At 42.5% G+C, this 23,648-nt stretch overlaps 1 protein-coding gene across 9 annotated transcripts in view; it reads right to left on the bottom strand.

Moving 5' to 3' along the window:
* The window catches only part of COL13A1 (collagen type XIII alpha 1 chain), a 153,258-nt gene that overhangs the window by 38,748 nt on the left and 90,862 nt on the right, over positions 1-23,648 (bottom strand). For 2 of the 9 annotated variants that reach the window (XM_043550696.1, XM_043550697.1), the window contains exons 15-23: positions 20,350-20,466; positions 19,898-19,939; positions 17,575-17,601; positions 16,729-16,764; positions 14,210-14,272; positions 13,323-13,349; positions 5,400-5,444; positions 3,490-3,522; positions 1,309-1,371 (exon numbers count right to left, since the gene is read on the bottom strand). In XM_043550696.1, coding sequence (XP_043406631.1) covers positions 1,309-1,371; positions 3,490-3,522; positions 5,400-5,444; positions 13,323-13,349; positions 14,210-14,272; positions 16,729-16,764; positions 17,575-17,601; positions 19,898-19,939; positions 20,350-20,466 — 453 coding nt within the window. The remainder of the gene's footprint in view (positions 1-1,308; positions 1,372-3,489; positions 3,523-5,399; positions 5,445-13,322; positions 13,350-14,209; positions 14,273-16,728; positions 16,765-17,574; positions 17,602-19,897; positions 19,940-20,349; positions 20,467-23,648) is intronic. The other 7 variants (XM_043550699.1, XM_043550701.1, XM_043550703.1 and 4 more) reach the window with 5 other exon arrangements.

Here is a 23,648-nt window from a genome sequence, read left to right as displayed (position 1 = left end):
TTTATTTTACAAGACACTCTGACCTCCAGCTCAGTGTAAGTGCTCTGTAGCTTTTCATCCTTGTTAGAACATGTACCTTGCAACCACAAGCTAATGATTTTCTCCTTGGAAAAGCGAGAAGGGCAATGTGCTGGATTTTGTTTCCTAAGGAAAAGTTTGAATTATTGGCCATCTCTAGGATGTCAGAACCTTATGATCTCCAGCCATGTCACTGTTCGTATTAATCCACTGAGTCAAAGTGGAACACCCCAGTAAAGGGAAGCTGCTCTTATGGATGCAGACACAGTATATCGTGTAGTGAAAAGTTCACTGAGAACCTAAAGAGCAGACAACAGAAGTCAATCATTTTAAAAAACTGAGCGCTCATTAGAAACAGCCATGGGCAACACCCCAATTCAAAGAGGAATGAACATACTCTCAGTCCCTTCCTATTTAAGGGACACATTTTCAATAAGGTGATATCCTTTTCATGGGCATGATTTGCACCTGCAAAATTTGTACTCCTAATTCAGTCATGAGTGCAAACGGGGTACAATACTTACCAGAGCGCAATCACACAGCAGGTATTTAGAAGTGCAGATGCTCTGATTTCTACCTGCAATTAATTTGGCATCTGTACAACAGGAGGTGGGCCTTGGCCCATCTGGATATATGCATTACACACAAAATCAGGCAGTCGGTCTTGTTAAATAATTGCATTGGTTTGAATAGCAAGAGGCTTTTATGCCTCTTCGGCAGAAGGAATACTAATTGGATGTAAGGATTTTATCTCCTTTTCAGGATAATCAAAATAATACTTTCTCCTGAATAATCCAGTGCTCCAGACTCCTCTGACTCCAGCACTCTGCTCCTGTTATGTGCTCAGCATATCTGCTTTTCATTGTAGTCCAAGAATCAGGATCAGCATTCATGTGCTGTAGTGAGAGGAGGACCTACAGAGAACATTCTGAGGTGCATACACGTTCATTAAGACATCCTGATTCCGGGTATTCAGATTCCTCATAATTTATTATTGCCGTAATCAAAAGGTACAAAACCTTTTTCAAGAGAATGTTAATGTTCAGTACTTCATTCCCTTCCCAGAACGCACTCATTCCCCCTTTGGGTTGGTCTTTCTGTTTCTTGCAAGGAGGAACATACAAAGCACTTTTCATCAATGAGATGAGAGCATCGGCAATGGGATAAGAGCATTCCACCACACGCATGGAATTGTAGTGCAAAGCAGACCCACTTTAGCCATGCCTATAAGGGAGGAGCAGGCCAGCACAGCAGTGCTAAGAAATCACATCCAAACACACATTGTCCTACCCTCTGTCCCCTTTTCCCTGGCAAACCTGGGGGGCCCATCATCCCTGCAACTCCAGGTTCTCCCTTGTTGGTAAGAAAAGAGACAGAGAATACATCTGTTATATGGCTAGCGGTCTCCACACTCTACAACATAACACTACAAACCTGATTAAAGCTAAAACAAGAGGAGCCAGCTGCTCAGTTGTCTGAATTTGCTGCTAAGTGAAAGAAATTCAGGGGTATTTTTGTACCATTTTTACTATTTTACACATATTGATAGGAGGGGGCATGAAACATGGGACCAATTTATACAGCATCTGCCAGAAGTGCAGGAGTGCGTCCCCAGCAGTTCCCTCTGCAGCACTGGCATGTCCCTGGAAGTGCTGTTGGGGAGAGGTAGCCAAGGGGAACAGGGAGAGAATATACTCTCCAGTAATAGCAGCTTGCCACATAGCCTAAGGGCCAAAGAAGAAAAGAAAGAGAATAGCAGGGGAATATCCCCCCCAGACACAAGCACTGAGTGAGTAGGGAGGGAAGGGGACAGAAGATAGTCTAATTACAATATGGAAATCTCTCTCAAACATGCCTCTCTTCTTTTAGGGAGAAATGCAACTCTGCTTTTCTGAAGCAGAGATGGCATTTTACAGAGGACACCAGGAAACTCCTTATAAATATAAGCTCCAGTAAACAAAATACAGGAAATGCAGATTTGCAGTGATTATTCCTTTAAGAGCAATAGTTTTCTCCCGGATTCCCTGGCTTGCCCTGCATGAGGAAAAGATGGAAAAAATATACAGTGAGAAGGAAAGAGAATAGAGGGGGTGGCCAACCCACTTCTAGATAAAAAAAGAGAAGGGTCATTTAAGAAGGCAGCAAACCAAAGCTGTGCTTTAGTTTGATTTCAATTTGAATTTAGATTTGTGGAAATAGGGGTATAAGGTCAAATTTAAAGACATATTGCAGACTTGGTTTTTCTTTTCTCTTGGTTATTCTTGTACATGGATATTGTTGTTTTTATCCTAATTTTGAAGACATATGGTACAGCCCATAGGCCAAAAGTGCCATTAATAAAAGGGAGGTAAATGACCATTTTGAGTTGTTCCCTAAGAAATAGTTTCCTAGACCTCCTGTTTAAAGGGCATGTCCCAAGGGTCCTACCAAGAAGTGTGGAATAGTCCCACCAGCTCTCTCACAAGTTCAGAAAGCTTCTAGTGGTGAGTCACATTGTTCCTGAGCTGCTACTTGTACAGCTGTTGCTGGCTCTAGGGGATTCTGCGGCTATTGTTATTACTAATTATTTGTATTACAGTAGCATCCAAAGGTAGCAATCACAATTGGTGCCCTGTTGTGCTGGGCCTTGGACAATCATGGAATCTTGGCGGTGGCAGTTATACCAGCCAAGGGGAGTGGGAGAGAGAGCCTTCACCAGCAGTCGAGGACAGTGCTTGTTGCTTCCAAGGTTTTTTAGGCCCATGGACAGAGCATTCCATTGTTGCTTGGTATCAGTCAGTGGGTTTTGGAACTCACCTGGGCTGTTTCAAGCCAGCTGATCTGGCTATACCTATCTTTCTAGGTTTTTATAAGGCTGCCTGTCACCATGAAATCTGACCACTGAGCATATTCTAATGCAGAAATCTATCTGGTTCCAAGGTAGTGGAGAAACAGAGATATTGGTTGAAAAGGTGGGATATAATAATAATAATAATTAATAATAATTTTGTTTATTAGGAAATAAATGGAAGCTATGGAAATAGGGAGGTTCAAGTACTGTTAAGAATGGGGTTTGAGAGGAGCTGAAACCAACAGAGGACCGTTGTCTCACAGAAAGTGAACTGAGGGACTAAGAGAACCGAAGTCTTCTTACAGTCAGGCCTGGAACAAGTATAGTTTAGCTGACCAATCCAGGAAGGGATGAGTCATTCTCCCACTGGAGTTAGCATTTTGCTATAACATAGACGGGCCCTAGCCTCTCCCTGATAAAAGGGATAGCCATTTTCTATATCTGTTTTGGCTTGAGCTTTCCCCTTTCCATATTGGCAGGAAAATGAATGTATGTCTCCATTTTCTTTTAATCCGTGGCTTTCCTGCCATGAACTAATGGCCATCAGTCTAAGGCTGGAGGTTTCATCTCCTCTCATGGCCCTTGTCCTCTTTCTTATCCGTGACCTGTCCTAAGAGGCTGTATTTTAATGTAAAACTGACCTTCATCCCTGCAGTAGCCATTCCAGGAACCCCCTGGCAGAGAGAGAGGAAAGATGAGAACACTTGGTTTGAAATGAAGTAAATATAAATATATATTCTTAAAAAAAAATCAGCCAAGCAGGAACTTTAAATAATCTATGTTTTTCCTTTTCCAAAGTTCAGAAGAGACATTGTAACACAGTAGCTACCACACACATCCATCCTGGTTCCCCAAACCGGGAGAGTCATTAAAATTACCTTCCCTATAGTCGTGCCTATGCTATCCAGAATAGCAAGGAGGGTGTGCCACCACAGAAAGACATCACTGGCTCAACTCGCACAGAGGAAACAATTTATCTCTTTCCCCAGATTTAGGTGTGCTACTTCTAGTGAAGTTGAACCCATGACCCCATGGGAGCAGTGTTGCGAAACGGATGAAGGAGACAATGTGAGGACCAAACACCTTGTTAAATGTTTGAATCCAGATTTTTATTAAAAAAGAGTCCCTGAACAAAATGTCCAATGACAACAGAAAGAGAAAATGTTCTTGGTCTTGTTAACAATCATCATTCTGTTTTACCACAGAAGACATACACTCGAGTATCAGATTTGCAGAGGAAATCTCTGAAGCCAGCTATCACCAGCAAAAAGACTCTCAAGCACTCAGATTCTTGCGTCGTTCTGCACAGCAGAACAAACCACCACCAACAAATTATGGACTTGAGTCCCACCCCGGAAACTGAGGTGGTTGTTTACTGGACCCTTGGGGCAGGTGCTCCTGTGGATACGATTATATTTCCCTCAGTGGCAATGGTGCAAAAGCAAAACTTCAGCATCACTCCCTTGCTCAGACTAGATATTTTTGTTTTCTAAGTGTTAGTACTAGTTAGATCCTTGTGAAAATGTTCAGTTATGAAAGCAAACATGAGGAGTAATGACAATCTAGGAAACGAGGTGGGGGAGAATGAGATGAAGCAGGGTTAGAAAGCAGCTAACAGGAAGGTTTGGGGAACTTAACGTAGCAGATGAGAAGCAAAAAAGAAGGATGAGAATGAGTTCATAACTGGAAAGAGCTTGGAAAAATTCAAACAAGGAGAAGTGTGAAGCAGGGGAAGGGCAGGATCATACCTCTCAACTTTCTGAAACAGAAATCAGGGACAAAGCTAAAAAACACAAGGACAGAAGATGGAAATCAGGGATTCTATGTAATAAAAGGGGAAAAAGCATTCAGAAATGTATCAGAGGTGAGTAGTTTTTAGTAAATATGGGCCCGAGTCATGAAAGGGATCATGTACAGATTATGTTTGGGAGTTAGATTTTACTGAACTGATGCTATTCCTATTCCTTATTTTTCTACTTTAAAATTGTAATGAATAAGTCTAGTGATCTTTTCCAATATCAATTTCAATCCTGTAACACGTACGCACACTGGCTCTGATACACCACTGCATTCTCCATTTTTATACTGGTGTAACTCCACTGATTTCCATGGAATAACACATACCTAAAACTGGAGTTGGCAGAGGTAAATTGGGCCACTAGATACATGTTCACAATTTATAAAGTGCTGATATCTTACCAATACTAATTAGTGGTAATTCTCACTAGAATAAAGTATTACAGGTCTGATTCTGGGAGGTGCTGATCTCAGTGGAATAAAGGACACTCAGCATCTTGCAGGATTAGACCTCAAAATAGGAATTAGCATTGGGAATAGGCATGTGGTTTCTTCAGTAAAACTTTTCTCCCCTGTTATCCCTTTGATAAATTAGGCCCTATGCTTTGCATTTTAGAAGCGGAAAGAAAATGACAGAGAAAGTGAGAAGAATCATTCTAGAAACCAAATTGGGGCCATCCCTGAAATTCAGGGACAGTTGAGAGGTATGGGCAGGGTCAGGTAGACAAAGCTCACTCCATTCCTTGCAGGGTACCTTAGCTCCATGTTTTCCTGGCAGCCCTGGCATGCCCCTCTCCCCCTGGAAATGGAACGAGAAACAAAGTTGAGAGGGACATTCATGAGATGAGTCTTCAGGAGGATCTGTGTTGATGATCGCTAAAGCAGTGGTGGACATTACTTTGCACAAGATGTCAAGAAGTTCTTGTCAAGGAGGCCAGAACCTCCTTACCCCGACTCCTGCTTTTATTTTCAACAAGACAGTTTCTCTTAGTCAGAGCTTCTCTTGTTAGGGTACCTCCTAGCACCTGGATGGAACCAGAAGGACTGCATTGCCATGTTCTGTCTCAAAATGTTACTCCCATTACTGTGGTAGGACAATGTGAGCTAAATTGTTTTGTTACATCAGTGATATAAACGAGAGCAGAACTATGAGAGCCTTATGTTTAAACCTTGCATCTGCTGCCCTGAAGAGCTTTCTAACACCCAGTGCCAGCTCCTGAGCAGCACATGGGTATGGAAACCATTTCTTTATTTCCATTGTAGAATCAGTACAGTGTACACATCACAATATCTCTGGGCACAAAATTCAGAATGCGGTATGCAAAATACACTGATCAGTATCCCTATAATTATGTAGATTTACCCCAGGACAAAGATACACCTAAAGCCTATAATCTCCACCTCAGGCAAAAGCTGGGGCAGACAAAAACGCCTTGCTTATACCCAGAAGGTCAACAGACGTGGGCTTTGTCAGATCAAAATGTGTTGATGGGTGCTTCTTTCTACTTTTGCAGAGCTGGCAGGTCTGCTCTGTCTGAGGTGGACTCTCTGGGATGTCAAGTAGTTCAAGGTCCTCAGGCTCAGATTTTTAACAGTATCTATATGTTGCTCTGCTCAGGCAGACTTATATTGGTAAAACTGCATCGCTTAGAGGTGTGAAAAATCCACAGTCCTGAGTGACGTAGTTATACTGACCGAACCCCTGGCGTAGACAGTGCTGTGTCAATAGGAAACCTTCTCCCATCGACATAGCTACCACCTCTCATGGAGGTGAATTAACTATGCCGACGGAAGAAGCTCTCCTGCAGTTGTAGTAGTGTCTTCACTAAAACGCTACAGTGGTGTTGGCAAAACTTATGTCACTCAGGGGTGTGAAAAAAGCACACCCCGACTGAGTGACGTAAGTGTCGCCGGCATAAGTGGTAGTGTGTAAAGTGCTATGTCAGCGGGAAAGCTTCTCCCACCGACATAGCAACTCCCGCTCATTGGAGGTGGTTTAATTATGTCAATGGTGGAGCTCCCTCCTGTCAGCATAGAGCAGCTACCTAAGCAATCTTACCGTGATGCAGCTGCATCAGTACAGCTGTGTTACTGTAGGGTCTCCTGTGTAGACATAGCCTTGGTCTCTTTTTCAAAAATGACTTAGGCACTTAGGAGCCAGATTATTAAAGATATTTAGGCACCTAACTCCCACTGATTTCTAAGAGAATAAGGCATGTATGTACATTTAAAAATGTGGTCCTTAAGAGCTTGTCACTTCTGAAAAATGAGATATAGGTTCCTAAGTCACTTAGGCTTTGCAGCACGGAGTGGAGCAGTGCTTAAATGCCTTCAAAAATCTGGGCCTCAGCCTGGCTTTCATGTTCCCATGTACATGCTAGCATTTTCACTACTTGTTGAGATTCAGCGTCCTAATCTGCAACATTGCAATTCTAAGGGGCTTGTTACAGGCAGAAATTAACCTCCACCTGCCTTATAAAAGAGCCTGGAGCAGCTACAGAAAACAGACTGCCCCTGCCTTAAAGAGCCCTCTATCTAAAAAGATAAGAAAGCCAAAAGGTGGGAGGGAAAACAGGCACAGGGAGGTAAACTAACTTGCCCAAGGTCACCCAGCTGGTCATGGGGAGAGCCAGGAATAGTACCGACCACATCTCTTGAATTGTACCTCAGTGCCCTATCCACAAGCTTACACTGCCTCTTAACAGCCTGGGTGGTAACTGTGAAATTCAGCCCATACTTCTGCATCCCAGATGTCAAGACAGTCTATGTAGCTTTAATATTCACTACATAGCTGATATTGTTTGTGATACATGAGACACACACTGGATATGGATATTAGCACTCCTACCCCCAAGACAAAAACTGGAAGGAAGTGCGTTTGCAATCACTGACATAGAATTCATGTATGGTCTGTGGGTCACAAGTGATGTAGCAAGGTGTCCACAGCCAGCAGAAGGCTCAGGAAATTAAAGTTTTAATTAAACAATGTCATTTTCATGTACAACTAACAGTTAATGCAGGAAGGGAAATGTCTCTCATGACATAAACTTTTCGACCAGCATGCTGAGCAAAATGGAGGAGAGGCAGATTTGTTTTAAAAATAAACTTGGAAAAGTTACTGTTTCTTCAGATGTAATCTGGATTTGAAGAACTGCACTGACACCAGACTTCTCTTAACACCCCAGCAGAGGGCAGTGCAAGACCTCAGTCTAAGGACCAGAATTTCCAATAATGTGTTTTAGTCCCATCCACTAGCAATGCCTCCTCCTGCTTTCCTCACCCATCTTCAGGCCACAAGTTGTATGGAGCTTCAATGGTTCTAATGCTGAAATCTGAAACCGCCCTCAGATCAGTAGCGGATCAGAAATCCCAGATTAGCAAGCTGCCTATGGCTGGTGTTCAATGAGCCGACCACATTCACAGACAGTGGTGAAGCTCTTATTTAACTCTCTCAGTATATCCCTCAAAAGTACTATTTGATGTTTTATTCAGCAGAATGTTCAGTGTCGCATTAACCTATTGGTATAGCTGGAAATTTCCAGGTGGGCCCAAGCATTTAAAATATGCTGATCAGTATTAGTATTGCTTGCAACTATGGGTATGTCTACACTGCAATTAAAAACCCATGGGTGGCCAATACCAGCCAGAGGTGAAAGTAGGCCTGTACAGGCCAGTATGGTGTACCGGTAAGAAGTGGCCACTGGTACAGGCCCGTACACAGCCCATGTTAACATCGCTGCCCTTTTTGCTCCCTCCAGGGCTGTCGGCGGGGGGTGGGGGGGGGGGCAGACAAAAGGGGAAGCTGCCCCAGGGCCTGGCAATTTAAAAATGCACAGTGGCAGCCGAAGCCCCGGGCCCTTTGAATTGCCGCCGGAGCCCCGGGCAGCACAGGCCAGGCAGCGCTGAAGGGCTGGCTAGGGGAGGCTGACCCCCAGCCTCGCCCCCTTCTGCCCGAGGCTTTGCCCCTTTGGGGGCCCAGAGCTGGGCCCCCGTACTGGTCAGATTTTTAAGTTACTTTCACCCCTGATACCAGCTGACTCGGGCTCACGGGGCTCAGGCTAAGGGGCTGTTTAATTGTGGTGTAGATGTTTGGGCACAGCCTGGAGCCCAGGCTCTTGGAGCCTGTGAGGTGGGAGGGTCCCAGAGCTTGGGCTGCAGCCAGACCCCGAACATCTACACTGCAGTTAAAGAGCCCCTTAGCCTGAGCCCTGTGAGTCAGAGTCAGCCGTGAATGTCTAATTGCAATGTAGACACTCTCTATGTGTCAGCGCTGAATTCGCTGTACCCATTATCCAAATGGGCCTCTTTAAGTAGCTTGCATGCCATTCTTGAGCATATTAACCTCAAACTTCTGCATATTAACTCACGGAGGGACCCTGGGGAACTGAAGACAGCTATAAAATCAAGGAAAGAGGAAATTCATAAAAGCAGAAAAATAATTTTTTTACCATCCTCTTTTCATTTCCTTACTGCTCATCTGTCGTTTTAGTTTCCAGATTCAACACTTGATATTTAATTAAGCCACCGCAAGAAACTAGTGTGATATGGGGCCAAGTCCCAGAAAAGTACAAAGCAGTGGGTGTTCAGTGTGAATAAAATACTCTGTTATAGACTAGATCCTCCACACCCACTCTTCTGAAACAGAGAGATCACAGTGGAAATAACTACCAACCCTCTAAAGTGCAATACACATGAATGGTAATATATATCAATGCAAGAAACTTTACTGATGCAATAATAAGAATGCACAGTTAAATTTAAAATAGTCAGAATATGTAATAATTTAAGTTTCTACAGCAACACTAACATGGCCACCTTGCTCATATAAATATTTTCTGTTCCTGTTTTTCTGGCTAAATAAGACATTTAGTAATAACACTTTGCTCTTATGTAGTGCTTTTTATCCATAGAGCTCAAAGTACTTTAAAAAGGAAGTAAGTTTCATTATCCCCACTTTGGGGATGAGGAAACTACAGCACAGAGAAGTGCGGTGACTTGCCAAAGGTCACAGAGCAGATAAGTGGCAGTGCTGGGAACAGAAAACAGGTCTCTTAATGCCAAACCCCATGCTCTGTCTACTGGGCAACACTGCCTCCCTGTATTCTTTATGTCATACTGTATATCCTATAAAATATACAGGATGTGCAATGAGGTAGCAAGAACCTTAACTTTTGCATTTCCTGAATTAAAAAAATGTTAACTATGTAATTTTAACATTGCATTAGCCTCTGGATATTTGTTCCCTTTGTGTATTCAGTCAGCTCTGCCAACTGATGTGGCGAAAATAAGATTCTTTCCTGCTGTGAGCTCTGCAAAACCAACCCAGCTCTGGGAGAGTGAACTGGATTCTTTTCTCATCATCAACAGAATTGTTAACTGAGCTCCAACTACAGGGCTACGTGGGCAAACCCACTGTCTTCAAATTATGCCCTCAATCATACCTGAAGGCAATAGGGCCATGCAGGTATAACTAAGGGTCTAATTAAAGAGGAATGAAGTTATTATACACGTGCACCTAAGAGCAACATTGGCCTGCAGAATCTTTATGACTGGGAATTGTGCCCAGGTCAGAAATAACCCAGTTCACTTTCAGATCCCAGGTTTGCAAGGCTAGTAGTTAGACTTTTTTATTTATTTATTTTATTTTGTAAATTGACCACACTTGATCTGGAATCCATTGAAATGTGATAAGTGTGGAAGCCCACAATACCATTTTACAATTCCCCAAATGTCACTTGTCTCATATAAATGTGGCATTATATGCCATGAAAGACAGGACATTCTTCACAGCAGGAGTTTAAAGAAGTGGATTGCAGCTTTTCTCATGGGCACAGAAAGTACTTGCTTGCCTCTTTTGGCAGATCTACCCTTCCTTCCCTTGCCTTTCATGTTACCAGCCTAAACACACTGAGGGTATCCCTAATAATGGAGAGTGCCACATTCTGATTAGTTTTCTGGCAGTGTTGGGTTGTAATAATGAACCCCTAATTAAAACAAAGAAAACACTTCAAGCTTGGATCCTTGTTCATGAGACAGAAAATTATGTGCTTATTGGCTTCCTTGCCTGTAGCAGTTGCTTTCTACTCTTCCTAGTCTCCTGCCTCTGGGAATGAAGAATAATCATTTAAAATAATTTTAAGGAACTTCCTAAAATAGATCATTTAAGTTAAACAGAATTTGACAGGAAAATATATATGCAAAGGGTCAGATCCTGGTCTTATCAGCACCACTGATAAAACTTGTATTGACTTTAATGGGGCTAACATTTAGTCCAGTGCCATGGAAGCTGAAGGGGGAAGAGGCAAAGTGAGACACCCAGATTCTGCAATAAACAGTGTAAGTTGTGGGAATGGAAAGTGAGAGAAGGTAAAATGTAATTAGGAACAAATGCTCAGTATGCAACCAGCTACAAAAAAGGAGCCTAAACGGTCATTTTTAAAGAGTCGACAAATTAACAATATCCTGGGCAAATTCTGATAATGCGAGTCCAACTGTGACACCAGCTACTTCTGCACAACCCTGTCACCGTTAATGAGGTTGCACATGTTTAACTCGGAGCAGAATGGTTTGAAGGGGAAAACAGCAAGGGCCTTCCCAAGTCCCATATAATCTTCTTTTGTAAAGAAAATACCTAGAAAGAAGCCACTCCAGGGAGGACAAACACATGCACTGTCTGAACGTACATTGGTTGCTGATTTACTGCTAGTTTGGGATCTTACGTTCTGCTGTTATTCTTATTCCTCTGCGTGGGGAAATAAGAGAACCCAGAACAAAGTGAGAATGGCAGTAACAAATGGAAGAGTCTTAATAAACAGGGATACATTGCACCTGGGATGGGAAGGTGGCCCTTTAGAACATGTATTGATGATCCCATTCCAAAATGTATTGCTGGAGGGGTTGGGGGGTCGGGGGTTTGCTCAAACCTCAGGAACCTGGCTTGAATAAGGATCACAAGAGCAAGGATACATTTCCTGGCTCAAAATTATCCATTGCTTTCCAATGTAAAATGTGGAGGTTGCATCTGTGAGTGTGTGTGTGAGTAACTGACCAAGAGAGATCACTGGACAGGTTTGAAGAAGATTTCCTTTTTATGGCACAAAAGAAAATAACATATTGGTTTGCTGTAAAATGTAAATGACGAGAGAGAAAGGTTACCACATTTCTCTCTCCATTCCATGCAGTCTGCCTTAGACTAGCAGCTACCACTCCCGTCCCCCTCCTTGTCTCTGTTGCTGTCCGAGATACATCAAGGAAATGGGAAGGAGAGTTTGTGATAAGCCCCTAGGATCGCAATACAAGACAGGCAAGCGATCAATGCAATTAAAGTTGATAAAGGGGATTAGAATGTTTGAGAGGCTGTCTCAGATTTGTCATCTGTTATTGAGGGGTTATTTTAGTCTGGAGGTGGAACCAGGCAATTTTGGTTTTGGTTCCAGAAACTGAATCAAAGGCCTATTAATCCATGTACTTAGAGTGCCTGAGAAACAGGTGACTGATAGCAGTGACAGAAGTGAATAAAAACAGGCTTGGGACTTGGATTCTACTTATAGCATTTTTCCTCATTTAGGACCATATACTGCCCTCAGTCATCGACAATTCATTCTACCTATTAGTTTAAAGAGAAAGCATACAGTTGTTCAGAACCCAGTAATTTCGTAGCTCTTAAAACCCATCTTCTGTTGGTCTGATTCTGCTCTCATTTACATAAGTGCAAATCAGGACTAAGTCCATCAAAGTTAATGAAATTACACCAGTGTAAGAATGGAAGTGTGGAAGGATCTTGGATTACATGCAGGTGTTGTTTATGAGTAGGATCTGCATAAAGCAATGATTTAGAAGATCTATTCGGTGGTACTCTAGTTGATCTTAAAAGGAAGATCATCTGTTGCTGTAATATACAACTATTAAATGGAGATCCCAGATCCCTCAAGAAGATCTCTTTAAACTCATTCTAACACACAAGAGTATAGTTGAAAGGAACCTTTAGTGCATTAGAATGATAATCCCCCGCAAAGGAAAAATTTATATGGATGCATTTGTGGCATGATTAATACAATGTATTTCACATAATAAATATTTTAAATATATATGTCAGAGTTAATATATGTAAAATATTACAAAACAGGCCTTTTCTCATTATATTTAAAATATATGGTATGACACAATATGCTTTGACTGTCATGAAAACGGCCAATGTTGTAAAGTTTTAAACAGTCTGTACTGAGTAATATATTTTTAAAATGTCAGCACAATAAATTTTAACCAAATAGATAACATATGGGCATAAAACCATGTTAGCTTGTAAAAAGAGCTGTCCAGCCTAGAAGCAGAGGGAGACTGAAAGAATAGTGCCAAACCTCAGCCTCAGAGTTGCAGAGCTTGAGTAGATTTGATGTGTCAGCTAACCAGACTTTATGAGGAAACCCCAGCCCATCCCTTCAAATACAGAGATGTAACAAATCATTAGTAAACGTCATAGAGAAATACAGCTTGTATTGCATGTACATAAAAGAATCAGGACATGGCGTGTCTGCCAGTGATTAATCACAGTCCATATGTATATTCCATTAAATATCCAACAGGTCTCTCTCAGGCCCAGCTCCCGATTACAATACAGTGTTCTGAACAGCAACTTGTCTCTTAAAATATGGTAGAAAACCATCTTTCCCATGCCTACCTTCATGCCAGTGTCCCCCTTTTCACCCTGTGCAAGGAGAACAGAGATAGAGAGGAAACAGAGATAGACATATTGAACAAAAAGAGAAAAACAATATAATCTTAATAGCAATGACAATAGAAAGTAATTGATAGAGCTTAGCTCATGAGACATGCATGCTGTAGCCGCCGAGTAATGACTGAAGGATAAAGCACAATGACTGTAGCATCTCAGGGTCTGACTTCAGTTCATCCCTGCACACCGATGCAAGACAATGTGTAGAGGAGAAATGGGTGCATGAGAATGTTCTATACACACTTAGGTGATCAGTGTCTATGACATTCATCAGTATCCATAGGAGGCATTGACTGGGATTTTTAAAAGAGCCAAAGGGAGTTAGGTACCTACATCCAGCTAACTTTTAATGGGAGTTGACTTTGAAAATCCAAGGCATTGTCACTCAAACACCTCCAGTATCCAAAGCCAGAGGTTATGTAAAGGAGCAGCTCCACTAACTGCCAAATCTGTCATGTTCCAGCAGAAGATAATGGTCTATGCACATACAAGTCATTACATTACAACATCTACAAGTGACAGAGCACATTGGAGCCTGGCCCTGGTTCCAGAGAGCAAGGAATCATTCTTGCCTCAAGGCCAGTCGCTAACAATTGTCCAGGCCCCATCTACAAAAACAACTCTGGATCTTGTAAGTCATCTAGACAGAGTGTGCAAAGAATCTGTTGAGTCTATCTAGACATTTATATCACATTGCTTACCATATTACCTGAGACTGTATCACACCCCCGTATACTTGTGTTTCTGTAAAAGGTGCACATGTCTGGGTGGCAATAAGTTGCATAAGCAGATGGAGGTACTGACCAGCTAAGAATTTTTAGTTTAATGGTTACCTTGGGGCCAATAGGTCCAGGAAGGCCAGGTGCACCTGGTAGGCCAGCCTCACCCACCTCACCCTGAGAAGAGAAGCAAGGAAATGGAGGGAGAGGCAAACACAGACAGAAGGAAGAAAAGGGGCCTTCAGTATATCAAGAAATATTAACAAAGATGTGGGAGGGATGGACAGAGAACAGTCCCATAATACATGTGGCAACGTAACCTTCTTACCCTGCCCTGAGAGAGATGCTGCTTAGCAAGAAGCAAAGAGAGATGGAACACAGAAGCCAGTTCCTCACAAATAGCCTGATCCCATCAGTATTTAGGTGCTATGAACACGTATTCCAGTCCTCATATAATACATTTTATCCATGGCTGAAGTGACCATATATCCATGTGTCCAGGTTTTTCACAACTTAGTGTCCCAGGAACTTCTTTTGAGTTGCCTGAAAAATCCTGGTTTTTCATTTCATCAGTCATCATGTTGGGTTGCTGGTTTTTAATAACTAGAAAATGTTTGTTGAGCCATATTGCTACATTTAGTAGAATTTCCCATGCGTTTACCAGGAACAAAAAATCTAGTGGTGCAAGAATTCAATGTGATGAAGTGTTTGGAGCAAGATAATGACTACTTGAGTGTAGAGAGTATCAAAGCTGTTCTTTTTGCTCAAAGTGAATGTTAATGACACTGGTTTGATGTTCAGTTATAAACTCACTCAGAATGCTGAGTTACTGGAAAAAATCCTCCATTCTGAGAAACACACCTGTGGTGCTGTTGAGTCAGAAGCTAACAGTAGTGACACCAGCACATCTTGAAAAAATTTTTTTTTGCCTTTTGCCTGGGTATTTTATGACCCTAAAACATGTTGCCACAAAAGTATCCTGGTTTTTAAATTTGAAGATATAGTCACCACATCCCTGGTGTCACAAAGCTACCTTCAATACAAAAAATCAAAACGGAGGGAGAGATTTCTCCAAATCCTGAGTCTGCCCATTAGATAAGGGCAGTATAGAAGTTTCTCCTTCCTTTCATTTCTGACTCAGTGGGGAGGACTTTCTCCTCTGTGTTCATTCAATCCTGTGTTTCCTGCACACTTCCCCATTAATGGATCCCAGACCTGGGATCACCCTTCTCACAGTATGAAAGGAATTCAGCCCCCTTGCTTGATAAATAAATCAACCAGATTAACTGCCATGCATAGGAAAAGATCCGGGTACAAACACCCACTAATATGCCATATCAGTGACATCCTCAGCATATTTGAAGGTTAAGAAGCCTCCTGAACGTCGCAAAGAGAAGGATGAATGGTTAATGAGAAAACCGACAGTTTGCTGAAAGAAGAAGCAGTAAATTTTGTGTGTGTCTGCAGGAATGGACTGTGGTCCACAGGGGCTATAATTTTCATTTCCTGACATAACTAAAACTTCTCAGTTTATGCAGAACTAATTAAAAAGCTCTCAGGTCTTGCCACTTCACCCACAGAGCATCCATAAAAGAACGTATAGATAACACAGCATGTACAACTGTCGGCTGTTGGAAATACTCACTTTCCGTTTCTCACTCCCTCATCCTCCTTGTCAATATTTCTCCCCCTTTATCCTCTTTCATTTCATTCTCCCCCTCTCTGTCTGTCCTTTAAACTCTCTGGGAGGATTCAGCGCCGCTGGGGCAGGGCTAGCCATGTCCTAGGATGGGATTTAACCTTGGGGGAAGGCAGACAGTGTTTCCCCAGGAGAGTATCTTTAATGTGCTGTTGGAGCTTCATCAGAATCCAGCTGCCTGGGAATGAGTTGAATATTCCCCTGGCACCCCGGCTATGCACCATCTCTGGTCAGCACCATCTCATTTTAGGGCTGCTCTGGCCACTTTGGTGCCCCATAACATATAGGGAGTGCAAATGCCTTGCACTGGGACAACCACCCTTTGGGCAGACCTTTCAATGCTAGAGATCCACAGCCCTGGGTAATACCAGCTTCTTTCTGGTAACCTATGGCTGAATCAAACCTTCCATCATTTAGTCTGGAGAACGATACCTACCGGGGGAACGTAAATGCCATAGCTTGTTCCAACCCTCATTCAGACTGGGTGGACGGAGAGGGAGGATGTCCGCCCATGGGTGCACAAAATAAATTTCAGCCAGGAAGAAGTGAATCTATAGGGGAGCTTACAGCTTTTCCTGCCTCAGCCTCTTCCAGAAGAAACTGCTGCAGGGAAGTAGGTAGGCGTAGTGGTTACCGGGGAGTTGAAACTATCTTCAGTACTCGGCTCGCTTAGAAGGAGTCACTGCAGGAAATGGTAGAGGAATGCTGGCTATGGGGGAGGTCAGAGTTCCTCCATACCCAGCCTTTGCCAGCAAGTCACTCGTTGCAGGAAATGATGGAAGACCTCTGGCTGTATGTGTATGAATGTGTGTGGCAAGGATGGCATCTCTCTGCTATTACACTCCCACCAGACTCTGGTTCACCATAATGCATTTTAAGATACTTGATCATCCAGTTGCTCTGCGCGTCTCAGAAGTTTACCTCCCTCTCTTACCTTCCTCCCATGGTATCCTTGAATTCCAGGGTCTCCCTGCAAAAATCAAAATGAAGACAAGCCGATGAGGCTAGGCTGAAAAGGGGAAAATCCCTGTCCTTTGCCCTGTGCAGATGTAGGAAGAAAAATAGGACACTGAGGGTGAAATGCTCCCTTGTGCAGAGAACCACAATGAGGCCTAGACACCATTTAAGTCCCCCCGGAGCTTGCAAAACAGGGCATATGTCTTGTCTGAGTCCAATGCACAGGAGTGAGTTTTACCCTGCATGAATTACAACATAATAGGAAAGCCGCACCACACACTGCAAGGCACACTGTTTGGTTTTGCTTTCAATTTACACAGTTAATCTGCCCTAACACGGCTTAATCTTAGAGTTCTGTCTGAAGAGTCTCAGGGAAAGCAAACAGGGGACTTTTGCAGGCAAAAGAAATTTCACATTTTGTCAGTGACATTTCATAAGTTTGGCAAGTAAAAATGGGAAATTTGACAAAATTAGCAACATGGCTACAAAATAAATTCACAAAATGTGGTAAATGATCTATGGTAAAGTCCGGCAAAGACATGGCTTGCATTTTTTTTTTTTTTGCAATATTTCCTGATGACGACCTCCTCACTCAGACAAAACTTCCATTGAAAACAATAAGCCAGGAGTCTTGGAATGGGCCCTTAGGAAGATGTTTCAGTCTGGTCATGAACTTTTTCAGAAATATTATGAAGCAACCCTCCTTTCCTCTCCCTTCCCCACCTCTCCACAATGATCACGTCCAGCTTTGCTCAGGGTCCATGCTAAGGGTTTTAAACTTCTTTTCCTTGTTTTTGCTTACAGATGATGAAAAATGTCTCACCTTTGGTCCAGGGGGTCCAGGTAAACCCTGTAGATAAAATAAGAACACATTCTGAGGTAGGGAAAACTGCAAATATCTAGAGAACTGGGGTGGGGGTAATTTTTTTTTCTACTGGGACATCAATCACTGCCTAGTTTGATTTTAAAGAGTTCATCACTTTAAAATGTCACTGCAAAAATGATTCTCATTGTCGCGTAAATAAACTCTACGGTTCCCCATTTCAGTAAATACCAGCCAAGCCCCCCTCCCACAAGTACTGTCCCAAACCACCAGGCTTTGTCTCAGTAAATTTGAAAACCAAGCTACTTTGCCCAGCATGTCATGGTCCCATAATATGATCTGGTTTATTTTTCTTGCCTAACTTTAGCTCATTCCCAGCTCACTGTCTGTATATGCACTGGAGAAACAAAACCATCAAAACTGGAAACTGGTAGTATTCGATAGATGGCTAGTCTCTTCCTTACCCAGCTAGGTGATCTCAAAGGAGTTAAGGGAGGGAGAGAGTTGATATGGACTACCTGTCCTTTAGAATACACGGCGGAATAACAGAAAGATCCTTTCTTCAGGGTGGAATGTGCTATTATCAGATCGCAAATAGAGCTGTTCTTTTCTTCATTAAAAAGGAAATCTACCTGTGTGGCATGCTACACGTCTGAAAGTACTCTTTAGGGGCAGGAAGCATGGGTATTATGGAACATGGATTTCTTTGACTTGCCTAGTAGTGGGAATATGTTAATAAGACTTTCAGAAGGAAGGACACCAGTAGTTGTGCTAAATTAGAAATAGCCATTCAATCTGCACACATATCAAGCGCCAGGTACTATACATACCATATAAATATTAATATCTAAAAGTTCCATATGGCAGCTGCCCTTATGATATACACAATCCAAATAAGAAAGATGGAACAGATACCCCACATATGTTCTACGGCCTGAATTTACAGTATTTTTGCCTGTTTATGGCCATTCAGACAGCTACTTTGGGTTAAAAGATCAAAAGCGGGATTTTCCAAGTCTTGAGTCTTCTGCCTGTAGATCACATGCACAGAGAGGCTTCTCTTTCCTCTGTTGACTGCATGTCCCTTTTCTCAAGCAGGTTTGAAACAGCTATTATAAACATTTGAGAATGCAAGGATCTTTATTTCCTAAGTACTAGGATGTCCGGCATGCCCAGCATGCCATGCTCCTCATTGTTCGACACAGGAATTGAGTAGTTGTTTCGTGTGCTACTAAGGAAATAGCAGGTAATAGGCTGTACATCTTCAACCATTACAGAGGCTTCCCGTATTTTGTTGCATGCAAACACACTAACCAAAAGTTAGGCATCAGCATAAGCAAGCCCTAATTTTGCTGTTCTTATCCTGGTGATTTTTTATCACAGATCCTTATGACCTTTCTCCATTCCTCCATCCCTAACTTATTATCAGCATCTCTTCTCAGTTACTCAGTCCCTAGACACTGTTATCATTCTAGGCTACATACAAATGAATTGACGCAGAGGTGAAGTGAGAGACTCACAGGGTAATGAACTATAAATCTCCCCACTGTATTTTCCACTGAATGCATCCGATGAAGTGAGCTGTAGCTCACAAAAGCTTATGCTCAAATAAATTGGTTAGTCTCTAAGGTGCCACAAGTACTCCTTTTCTTTTTGCGGATACAGACTAACACGGCTGCTACTCTGGAACTAAGGAGCGTTTCACATATAGGTTATTAGTTCCAACTCATCTTAGATTGGCAAAGACCAAAATTCATGCCTAACTGATGGTTGTTACGTGGCCTATATAAAATGACTTGATGGTTTCACTCAGTTCCTAGTGGACAGATGTCAGCAGTTGTAAAACCTCATAACTGGTATTTTCTTTGGCAGAGAGACCAAGGACTGAAAGTCTGTGGAGACTAAATTACCTGTCACCCCCAGGAGAGTCCAGGTCAGGTTTGAGGCTCATAGATGGGTGGGTCAGTTTGGGAAAAGCTAGCACTGGCACTAGCTATACTGTATATATTCTTTTCTGGACAGAAGACTTCAATGTAAAGTGCTTCCGATCATGTTTACCATGGGAAAATACGCTAAGATGCCTCTCCATGGTCTCTGAGCAAGGAACTTGGGTGCACCCTGAGAGCAGAGCCAGCTGAGGTGACCCCAGGTGAATGAAACAGACAGCAATGGAGACATTAAGTGCAGCCACCCAGTTAGCTGAACACTTGGTTCAGTCCTGCAGGCATTCTCCACATCCTCAGGCATTAAGGAGCTGGCTGCATTCATGCAACGAATGTTGCATGCCCAAGAGAAAGGAGTGAGGCAGCTCTGTTGTACCTACCTTTCCATCCTTGCCTGCCTTTCCAGGCTCCCCTGCTTTGCCCTGTTGTGAGAGGGAAAGGAACATTAGTGACAGTATTTTCACCTGCCTAGGCTGCTTGCTGTCAGCCTGGGAATAGAACTAGGAGCAGAACATCAAAGAGATTTCAAGGGCTTTTTTTAGTCTGGTTTCTGCTGAGTGCAGGCTAATTACAGCCGGAGTGTTACTTCCTCCCCATGGCATAGGCTGGAGAGGAGGAAATGGCACTGGTGTCACCCTCTCACACGTGTGTGCAGATAGGGATAGCTGGAGGCATAGAACTCCTCCCTCCCTGCCTGGGAACTCTTTCCTCCAGCCATTGCTTGTGGTCAGTGCACCCGGCTCACAGGAGACAATAAAAGGCTAAGGAAATTGCATGCATGTCAGGGGAGAGGAAGGATAAATGCTGCTTGTTTGGTTTCTTTTAAACTTACTGGTGGCCCAACTAGGCCAGGTTGTCCTGGATTTCCTGCTGGTCCAGATGGTCCAGTTGGCCCTGGTGGACCAGGTGGCCCTGGTGGACCTTGAATCCCCGCCTGTCCTTGTTCACCCTGAGGTTCATTAAAAGAAGGGTTACCATCAGGCAGGGTTAACCCATAGCCCACTATCCAGGGTGTGTGACATACAGCAGCTCAGCCAGAGCAAATGAAAGAGCGAGAAGCCAAGCAAGTTACAGTTAGCGGCAGGAGAGGTTTCCAAAACTCAGGCAAAAGTCCCCTTCTGATGGTCTTTCTGGGTGGATAATTGGAGCCATTTCCCTGTAGTTTGCAAGTACATTTTAAAACTCCGAGTCAGAGCTCACTTAGAGGAAATGTGAAAACTGGATCAGATACTAAAATAGTGCCAGGAGCAACCCAAATACAAAGTAAACTGGTTTTTTAAGTTTAAAAAAGTGTAATTAATTATATATAATAATATTGAGAATCCCCCAAGAATCTCTGAGTGCTTTCCATGTAAGGATTTTAAAGCACTGTACAGTCAATGATCACTGAAACCTCACAGTGCCTTCTGAAATAGGGGACTATTCTCATTCCCATTTTAGAGAAATCAAGCCAGGGTCACTCTGTCACTTACTGGCAGAGCCATGAGTCCTCAGTGTAATTTTTCCTCATACTCTAACCACTAGACAACACTCTCTCCGTTCTGGCATGTGTCTGCTCTTTCTTAATTTCTTTTAATTTGGAGCCGGCCAGAAACAGGAAGACCTAGGATTCTCATGAGAAAGCCTATTCTTGTGAGACTTAAAATCCATTTGATTTGGATAAGGTACACAAAAGCATCCAAACTTTTGGGTGCTTATCTGAACTAAGCCTTTTGTAGCTGGCCCATCACATGCCACCTCAACAGCCAGTATCTTGGATTCCCCAACATTCTAAAGCATTCATACATGGCTTTTGCCTCTGTTGTCCCAGGGTGGGGGAATCAAGAGTCTAACTGGCTGGTGGTGAGAAGGTGATGATTTAGAAGGATCCCATTTAAATACCAGACTGCTGATCCATAAATGATTAATCCAGTAAATTCCATGGGGGCTATGACTCTCAAGTTAAGCTATCTAGCTCTCTGCTTTCTCTTTTTTATAATTCCCTCTTCTTAGATACAGTATCACAAAGTCCTATTACCAGTGGCAGGATTTAAGCTCAACAAACTTCTCTTTGTGATCTCACTGGAAGGCCTGAAATAAAACGTAGTAATTTATTCAAAATTAATATATGGGTTTGGGGCTATATCACAGGAGATAAAGAGCATTGTCTCCGCTGAACTTGCACTGCGCAGAACATGACGTTGTTGGGTACAATGGGGTTCCACTCACATGCAGTCATTATCCACGCTTGTGTACAATGCATGTATTACATATCCCTTGCATGTAGTACCAATGCTACATCTATGCTATAGGTATGTGTTCTTGTGAGTCAGTTATGTGATCCCTCTTCCTACTTTCAGTGTCCTTAAGTTTGTAAGCTAACAACAAGCATTACATAAAAATAGGCTTGTTCAAGGTGCCCAAGGAATGGCCACAGCTATTACTTCATTAGCCATAGCGAATTCCCCTCGAACTAGTAAGGAACAACACTGACCAGCAGAAAAGGACTGTTTTATAACAATGGAGATGCTAACACTGTAATGGGTGAGGATTTAACCTGAATGAAAGAGGGTTTGGTAGTTGGTGGCGAGTCAGTATAAGGGCACTGCCATTAGAGGGCACCAGTCACATTAGCAGCAGACCTGGTTGCAACATTTTTGACAAAACAGTTTTCCATTGGAAAATGCAGTTTAATCGAAATCCACGGTTTTTTAACAAGTTTTTTGATGGGGAAAAAGCAAAACAAATTGTTTTGAATTTCATTTTGTTTTGATAATGTCAAAACATTTTGTCTTAACTTTCTCATTTTGATCACTTTTATGTTGATGTTTATATTAAATATGATATATTATATTGATATATTATAGTTACTATTTTATACAGTATAAAAGTTGAAACTATATGAATCAAAATGAGAAAGTTGAAATGAAACATTTCAAGCCCATTAGTGACCCGGCCTCCCCTCTGTAATATCCCTCCGTATCCAATCAGAATAGCTTGTTGTTCACCCTGCCCACTCTACGGCCTAGGAAAAAAGAGCTTTATCTTTCCCCCTTTTTGTAAGCAGTTCCTAGCACATCCTGGGGTCTTTCCATAGGGATACATGAGCCTCATTGAGCTGAATGTATATTCTATAGCCAGTGCCATTAAAGGATTATCAGCCACACACCTTTAAATACTTTTTAGCTTTTAATTTTTTGAGGGAATTTGGTTCTGATAAAAACATGAGGCAAATAGCCTTGGATAGAGTTGGGCAGCGGCACACTACAAAATTGCCCAAGACTTCCTTGCTATTGCCTCTCATTCCTGACTTACACTGCTAGCCCTGGCACACACCTCACTGTTCCAGACATGGCTGAGACTACATTTATTTTCACTTCTGACCCGACAAGGATCTGAAGTTAAGCCAGGCAGACGGGGAATCCATTTACCTGCTGAGCTATCAAGCCTTTGGATTTGGCATCGTTTTAAAAAGACACATTTTAAAAACCTTCTGACTATGAAAACAAACTATTAGTTACATACTAAGGTGATAAAGTTCACCTATTTGTGTTTTAGCCCTTGCTGGTACTTTCAGTTGCTAACTCTATATCTTACTGAGACAAGGGGGAATCCTATTTGCCTGCTCCGTCTCCCACTACTCAGACTGTCCATAACTGGAATGGGCCCTCTGTTGGATGTGGCTATCCACTTCTTGTGATGACGGGGCACAGAAGGTGCTAATGTGTGTATATATGTTAAACCCAGTTGCCTTGATGGAAATTCACACTGGCAGCTGGCAAGCTTTCAGAGAGACACAGGCAACCTTCTTTGGTGGGATGCCTGAGCAAAGCATATGCTGTCACTGCAGTGTCCTTGCTTTTTTGCAGGGGACTGAGCTCACTTTGTTTAAGCAGGTGCTCCATATAGACAGACTCCTAGTCACATAAAGCTTAGTTACTACATAATTATATTCTTATTAGTACTTTCAGCCTGGAAAGACCCTTTAGGATTTAACTGGAATGTAACTGGGTAGATAAAAAGAAAAGGAGGACTTGTGGCACCTTAAAGACTAACCAATTTATTTGAGCATAAGCTTTCGTGAGCTACCGCTCACTTCATAGGGTAGATAAAGTAAGTTGGAGATCAGATATCATACTTATTAGATGTCAT

The sequence above is a fragment of the Chelonia mydas genome, chromosome 7 (assembly GCF_015237465.2).
Source record: "Chelonia mydas isolate rCheMyd1 chromosome 7, rCheMyd1.pri.v2, whole genome shotgun sequence".
NCBI classification, from domain to species: domain Eukaryota; kingdom Metazoa; phylum Chordata; order Testudines; family Cheloniidae; genus Chelonia; species Chelonia mydas.
Note: the sequence above shows the minus strand (reverse complement) of the source record. Positions and strands in the feature narration are given on the sequence as shown.